Source organism: Populus nigra, chromosome 2 (genome assembly GCF_951802175.1).
Source record: "Populus nigra chromosome 2, ddPopNigr1.1, whole genome shotgun sequence".
Taxonomy (NCBI): Eukaryota; Viridiplantae; Streptophyta; class Magnoliopsida; order Malpighiales; family Salicaceae; genus Populus; species Populus nigra.
The window spans coordinates 45,980,656-45,989,233 of NC_084853.1; the positions used below are offsets into that span (position 1 = coordinate 45,980,656).

The window sequence follows — 8,578 nt, forward strand, 5'->3', positions numbered from 1 at the left end:
GGCTTCTCTCCTTTTAACTCGTTGCCTCTCCCCACCAATTACAGTGACGCTCTTATATTTGACAGTTGACACCATACATTATACTCCAGTTGTCACGAAAAAATATTTTTTAAAAATCTCCTATTTCCAATTGTTTGTCTCTGCTCTAATAAAAATTAAAATACACCATTTACAATTATAGGCTTACTACAATTAGGCTTTAACTAGAGGTATTGTATGGAAGCATATGGTTTGATGGTTTGCAAGACAATCATTTTGACACGTAAAAATAGAAAACAAGACGGTTTTTTTATTACTTAATGATATTCTACATGATGTTCTAATTGCTCTCGGTGATTGCTTTAAAATTCAACTAGATGAGATGAAGAAAATAGCAAATATTTCAATTTTTAATACATATTGAAATCATATATGGTATGTTTATTTTGAATTCAATATTTTAAATTAACTGAACATAATAACATAATAATATCCCAAACTTTATGTATTTATCATGTACGTATATAAAAGAACCTGGTTCTCCAGAAAAAGCTCAAATAATATAAATAAAAGTTAAGCAGACCAAAGCTGTCTTTGTAATAATTCCCCTCCTCTCGTTCGTGTGTTTTTTTTAAGTTCAAAACTAAACGCAAGAACCCCTCTCTGTCAACATTTTCTCTTTCTTCCATGCCTCCTGTTTCTCTTCATTAAATTCCATGCCTCCTGTTTCTCTTTCTCCCTATAAAAACGACCCTCCAAAACACCTTGAAGGCAACAATCACCAACATCGAGAACTTCCTTCATCTCCATTCTTTGCCTCTTTCTCTCCTTTTCTCTCCTTTTCACATCTGAAAGAAGAAGAAAAATCAAGTTCCTCTCTTCCATATAATACAAAGAAACCAAAATCATGAGTTCTTCTGTTGGACTTGCAAAGCCATGCACAGTCCCACTCACTAGAGACATGACATTGGAGTGCTGCACTCTCACTCAACCCATAAAACTCAACAAAAAGTTCTTACAAAATCAACCTCTAAAAAATTGGGAAGGCTTGCTTGACCCGGTTCGCCATGAATCGGCGACTGCATCCCGGCCAGTTAAACTAAGACGGAAATGGATGGAGTATCAAGGTATTCGAAACTGGGAAGGTTTGCTTGACCCTCTTGATGATAATTTACGTGGAGAAATTCTTCGGTATGGACACTTTGTCGATGCTGCATATAAGTCTTTTGACTTCAATCCTTCATCACCCACCTATGCAACCTGCCGGTTCCCAAAGAGCACATTGTTTGAACGGTCCGGTAAACCGGATACTGGTTACCGGCTAACCAAACATCTACGTGCAACATCGGGAATCCAAATCCCACGTTGGATTGAAAAGGCACCTAGTTGGGTGTTTACCCAGTCCAGTTGGATTGGATACGTAGCCGTTTCTCTAAACAAGGCAGAAATTGCGAGGCTAGGACGCAGAGACGTGGTGATTGCCTTTAGAGGTACTGCCACTTGCCTTGAATGGCTGGAGAATCTTAGAGCAACCCTGACTCAACTGCCAAATTCAGATTGTGGCAAAAAAGGCTCGGACGATTGTGGACCCATGGTAGAAAGCGGATTTTTGAGCCTTTACACTTCAGGAACACCAATGGGTCCTAGTTTACAAGAAATGGTGCGTCAAGAGATCAAAAGGCTACTCCATACTTATGGTGATGAACCTCTTAGCTTAACCATTACAGGACACAGTCTTGGAGCTGCACTCGCTACTCTTGCTGCTTATGACATCAAGACTACATTCAACTGTGCGCCACTTGTGACTGTCATTTCTTTCGGAGGTCCGCGTGTCGGTAACAGGAGTTTCAGACGACACCTGGAAAAACAAGGAACGAAAGTCCTGCGTATTGTAAATTCAGATGATGTAATAACAAAAGTACCTGGATTTGTAATTGATGGGGAGAACAATGTGCCAAATAAAGGAGACCTCAATATGGCAAGCTTGCCTAGTTGGATCCAAAAAAAGGTGGAGGACACACAATGGGTCTATGCAGAAGTTGGCAGGGAGCTAAGACTTAGTAGCAAGGATTCTCCATATCTCAATAGCATCAATGTAGCAGCATGTCATGATTTGAAGACTTACCTGCATCTGGTGAATGGATTTGTGAGCTCCTCCTGTCCTTTTAGAGCAAAAGCAAAGCGTTTTTTTCTTAGCAACCACCGTAGATAAAATAAACAACGACGACGACAATAATAATAATAAAAGAACAAGAGGCCTATGGAAGCTAGGGTTTAGGATATCCGTACATAAATTAAATAATACTTTGTTATGGGCAGGTAGAATGAAATATTCATTTTCCCCCATAGTTGGCATTACCCGCCAAACGCGGGGGTGGGCATTGCCATTCTTTGTTAACAGAAGTTGAAAATTGAATCCCCATTGATTTTCCTTCCCTGAAACTAAAATGCATATTTCATCAAGTTTCTTGCCTCCGTTTAATCGGGCTTGGTGGATCATTTCTTCCCCTTTTCTTTCTCTTTAGTATGTATATTATAGAAAAGACAAGAACGTATTTTACATAAAAGATAAGAAAAAACATAAAATAAAATATTTTTTAAATAAATATTTACATTTTTAAAACATGATGAAAACTTGTCCTCAATATCTCTGTCATTTCAATCTCAAAACAATAACTAAAAACTACTAATAAACTTATTACCTTTTCAATTCATACTCGTCTTTAAATGATGAATACACCTTCTTTTTTTACTGCTAAGGAAATTCGGTCCCACAGCAGTAATCTATACAGCCGAGAGCAATTAGTTTATAACTACCAAATTACCCCTACATCCAACAATATCTTGAAAATTGCCCGTCAAAGACACCGACCCAGAGCTGCCATACCAAATGCAAGAGCCGTCCATTCCGATCACGCAGAACCGTTAATGTGGAAATTAGTGACAGTCCTTCACTATACAATAGCATTAATGGAAGTTCCTTCAAGTTTACCGCTGTAAAGCTTAAAGAGTCATTGTACAAGTATGTGCTTAATTATTTCCAACTATAATTGGACTGACGTAGAAGTTTGATTATTTCATGTTTCTCGTTTCTGGGTAGGTCTGTGTGCAACACAATTTGTCCTTGCTGACAATCGATCCTCTTCTCCATAATGTAAGAGGATTCAATCAAGTATAGCTCTATATAGAATCCATTTTAGTATTGTGTGGTCTATATAGCAGTTGGTTTCTGTACAATAATAAAAGCAAGAACGTAAAACATCAGCATGGGATATATTCAACATAGTTAGTGATGATAGACTAAGAGCATTATTACCTCAATAATTCTGGAGAATCTCCTAATTCTGCGCAAAAATCCAATGCCTTGTAACCCAAAGTTGGTCTATATGACTGGGTGATGTATAAGAACAATGCAAGTCAACGTCTTGGTTTAAGGTGCCATACATATATGGAGGATGCCGACAGCATTTTAAAATTCAAGGAAAAAAAAAGGTCAGAGACTGGGGGCCCTCTCCTCTCTGAAGGTATTTATAATTTGTTCTTGGAGATGCTATCATCAAACATATTTAGTGTGATAATATTTTATTGAAACTCCATATGACTAAAACAAAAATAGCAACTCTTATAATTTTTGTTAACATAGGAAGTCTGCCTATCGATTGTGGGCAGCAATATTCCTATCTTTCAAGGTAGGTAAGTACTGCAAAATTTATCATCCAAAAGTGATTCTGCTAAATTCGAAATTTATACAACTCAATCATGCATATGTACACTAATTGTGGAGCTATCCTATTTTCCAAGCTAGGGATGTAGGACTAAAAAGTATAGTCTAAATGATAATGCAATGATAGCAAGGATGTGCTTTGAATGATGTCCAAGAAAACCTTGGGAGAGATAAATATAGCTTACCAATTAATATCTTTTAATTTTAATAGATAGAGAGATAATTAAAACATAATAATTATAATTTCATAATTAGATTGTGTTTGTTTTTCAAGATAGTTTTTGTGGTTATGGTTTGATAAAAATAAGTTTTAAAAAAATATAATTATGTATGGTTAGTTGGATTTAGATAATTATTTGATAAAAATTGTAGTTGAGATTTATTTACAGTAAAAAACATGTATAAAATGTTTGGTAGTTGTGTGGTTGCAGTTACTTTTCAAAGTGTTTTTTACTTGAAATGCATCAAAATGATCTGAAATCATAAAAAAATATTAATTTAAATTAAAAAAAAATTAAATTTTTTCAAAAGCGCTTTTGAGACGCAAAAATAAACAGAGTTTTACAAAATTCAATTTAAAAACATGTAAAAACTGCTTTTTAAAAATTACATTTTAAATTAAATTTTTTTAATAAGATCCATAATAAAAAAAAATATAATTTAATATATTATCAAATACCTTACTGTATTTTTTACACGGAAAAACATAAAAGCTACGTATAAACAAATGCAGCCTTAGCTTTCAAATTCTACGTAACGCGACATACATTTTAATTTATTCTAACTTTTCAGCATTGAAAGTCTCTGCGCACGAAGCAATCCCATCTTTAAAGTTAGGTATGTAGTTATTAAAAAGCCTAGTCTAGATTGAAGAAAGCAGTCATAATAAGTACTTGCTGCGAGTGGTGTCAAAATAAAAATAAAAATGGAGTACTGAATAATAAATATGGTTTTACTAAACGATTTGTGTTCCATCCAAGAGACACGTCTCCTGGCTAGACTTTCCTTGCTAGGAGTAGCATCCTTTCGCGCAGTGGCTTCAGAAAGTATCCCACCGTCCAAATGTATTGAATAGAACAAAGCTCTCACACTCGGCGCTGTGTCCACCAGGATGAGACTTTTTAGTTATATCTGGAAATGTTGATTGTTTTTTATTTATAAATATATTAAAATAATATTTTATTATTTTTTATTTTTAAAAATTATTTTTGAAATCAATGCATCAAAATAATCTAAAAACATTAAAAAAATAAAATTTAATTTAATTTTTTTCAAAAACCACAAAAACAAACTGTAAATTAAAGCAAAAGCAAGAAAAAAAATGCAAGCCTCTCCTCAATATAGCTACCTCTCAACAACCACCTTGGGATGAAGACACAAATTAACGTGATCTTAGACTTCAAAAATCGATGACATTTTTAGGTTTCTCTTGCAAAATTAATTCACAAGAAAGGACAAGCGCACCCACACAAGAAAGAATGCAAGTCAAAAGCGATTTGACAGTCTAAATGGTTGACCTAACCATTTCTATTGCCTGATGGTCCAGCAAAAGGGAATGCCACGTCTGTGGCTATAAGATTTTGGCGTGCCTCGGATTTTATTGACGGCAAGGAAATGAACATGGGATGATTAGCCTCTATTTGGTATTGTGTTATAAACGAGGTGGCCAAATTTTAAATTTTTTATTTATTTAAATTAATTTGTCTTAATATTTTAATCCATGAACACAAGATTTAATTGTGCTTTGAGATATAATTAATGATCACGAAGGAAATGCCAGCTTAATACAGTTCAAACGGTGTACGAATTAAAATAAGAACGATGCCACGCTAGGTAAAAGGTAAATCTTCAATAAATATTAGAGTGAATAATTCAGTCTGTTTTTAATTTTATAATTGAACAGATTTTATTATGTTCTTGTGCTTTCAATGACTTTTTATAATATCCATTTTCAATGTATCTTATCATAAAAAAATTATTTAAACTGACATGGTTATATTAATTTTTATTTCAAAAATACTACTTGTTTGAATATATATATATATATATATATATATATATATATATATATATATTTTAATGATCAAGTAGGTTTAATTTTTTTTATTTTAAAAAGCATTTTGAGATAATTTTTAGTTATATCCTTGTATAATTCAAGGATATTTTCTAAATAGAAAATATAATTTTAGATTTTTTATAAAAAAAACATATAACATATAATTAGTGAACTTTGTCAATCCAATTATTTATTTATATATAAATATTTCAAATAATCAAACTTCTTCATCGAAGACCCTAGAATTCGAAATTCAATTCTGCATTATTACAATATTCTGACTAATTTATACAAGTGCCCCAGCATAACCATAGGCTTTTTTTTTACCCTATAACATATACAAGATCTTTTGTTTAACTTTCGATTCCACATGTTCTAAAAATATATTAAAAGATTAGAAAATTTTGATTAGAATCTCTTAAGAATTGTATCTCAGAAAATATTACAACAAATTATTTTTAAGGAAAACACATGATGAATTGTAATATGAGTGTCAGCTGAAATACCCCAAAGTAAATTAAGGATTTGAAACTTATTGTTATTGAACTTAATTTGAATTCAATAAATAAATAAATTAAATTCACATGTTTAGAAAAAATAAAATTTAATTCATATTGTTTTCTATATTATCCTTATTATCTTTATTTTATTTCTTCAAATGTCTTTAAATAAAAGAGTGCTAGACGAGTATTTTAAAAAAGTTAGTTTTAATATTAAATTTCTCTCTTTAAAATTGTAAATCAAAGGGGTTAGCCCTCTTATTTACTTTTATAATATTTTTAGAGACTAAGTTATATTTGAAATTTAATTTTTAATACCCAAGAGAATTTCAAATATAATTGTTTTTTTAAATCTCTAAATTGATTTAAATTCAATTCATAGTGTTTCAAACTTTAAAGTTTTTTTTTTTGACACACCTGATACAAAGGGAAATTAACTCGCACTCTTTTGTTTTTTTTTCTTTTGTTAAAGAAACATGTAAAACAGGGTTTTTTATTTTTTATTCTGACAAGAGAGCAAAAGAGAAACATGAGCTGCGTTGGAAAGCATTAATATCCGTGCACTTAATTTCGACTCATAAACATGGAAATTACAACAAGATTAATCACCACAGGCATCTAACCTTATATGCGCACGACAGCGCATACACACAATATGTAATTAAACACTTGTATAATTCCTTATTGTGAAAAAATAATAATATAACATAACGACTATATTTTCTTTAGCACAGTTCATCGGAAAAACTTAAAATTTCAATTCTCTTTACCTTTAAAATTCAATCATCTAAGAGATTGTGTAATCTAACTGCTGCTTGATATCTTCCAAGAGTTAATTATATGACTAGATTATGTTCAATTTCTGTCACATTAATTCACACCATTTAAGCAGCCACTCAAGTAAGAAACCCTTACAATATTTAAAATTTGCACAAAGCTACTACTATATTGTATGAATACTTTTGTTATATATTAGAAAAAAAATACAAATAATACAGGACTTAGTTGAAACTCTTTAACCGCTAGTTATACCATGTCAAAAAAACAATACATATAACTTAAATTGTTTTGTGAGTGTTTGGAAGTGAAGCATCTTCATGTTTTAAATATATTTTAAATATACATTTAATTTGAAAAATTATTAAATTTATTTATTTTTAATGTTTTTTAATGATTTTGAAGTTATGATAAAAAGATTATTTTAATGTATTTTTAAATAATTTTTTAAACACGATACTAATTCAAAAGTTTTAATTCTATATTTTACACAATTAATTTGTTTCTATGAATCCCACACATACAAGGGGAATACAAATTTGTTAAAAGTAAAGAATAATCTCCTACCATCCTAATTTTTCACGTGATCTCTTGCACATTGCAAGGAAAAATCATTTGGCGCTATCAAACAAGAAAAGGAGAAGGGAAATAAGATGCTATCAGCAATTAAGGACATAAAAATAGCAATGGCTCGCAAACCAATATGATCGCCCGCTATAAGAAGTCATGTCAGCAAGCAGTAAACATCATTTCTTATTCGAAAATGATGGGATACGCAAGAGGATATTGTCATATGATAATTTTGTTGGCGCAGGAAAAAAAGAGAGGCACGTCCTAGTTTCTAGATGGTCCCATAGATGTCAGTCCTCGTGTTCTTCTATCTATCCAAGGAAAACGTTGGTCTCGTCAGAAAAATAAGAGCGCAGCATATTCCAAAACGTGACTAAATATCTTGTGGTAACGTTCATTCATATTAAAATATAGCTTTCATTTAAACCCATCAAAAAACTTGAGCAATATATACTTCTTGAAAACGGCCACCGCAACTAGGTCATGAAAAAACATGCTCGCGGCCTTGGACAAATTTAGAGAGCATTGGTATTTTTATGAAGATTGCCCTTTCAAGTTACGACCCTTGTATTTGCAAGTGTTAAAGGCCGGCGCCTCTATTCGTGGCCTTGAAGGGAAACCGTGTGTGCAACGACTACCTCATAAAAACTCAATTGCCGGTGGATTTCAATGATATGTGTGGTACTATCTTGTCTGCAGGTGCGGACCTATAGCATGTGATTCAGGTGTATTGGCACCCCAAAATTCTAAATTTTCTTAACAAATTGAATACCTTACACCCCCATAAATTTTTAGTTAGCCCTCCCAAACTCCCAAAAATGATATATTATTTAACTGGCACATCCAATCCTAAATTTCTGGTTCCGCCCCTGCTTATCTGGATAATCATGCAGTCATACACTCTAGCTACTGGATTTTCAATATAGGGTAAAATTATTACATTATCTGGGCCCTTTTAAAGTTTAAAAATGA

General features: G+C 32.2%; 1 protein-coding gene across 1 annotated transcript; it reads left to right on the forward strand.

The window, feature by feature from the left end:
• Window positions 1–805: 805 nt before the first annotated feature.
• LOC133682286 (phospholipase A(1) DAD1, chloroplastic-like) lies at window positions 806–2,191 on the forward strand. Its single transcript, XM_062105568.1, has one exon. The coding sequence runs from the start codon at window positions 887–889 to the stop codon at window positions 2,189–2,191; it is 1,305 nt and encodes a 434-aa protein (XP_061961552.1). The 5' UTR covers window positions 806–886.
• Window positions 2,192–8,578: the final 6,387 nt, after the last annotated feature.

Excerpts from the sequence above, each read along its gene's own strand:
- LOC133682286 (XM_062105568.1), top strand. The coding sequence starts at position 887 with ATGAGTTCTTCTGTTGGACTTGCAAAGCCATGCACAGTCCCACTCACT.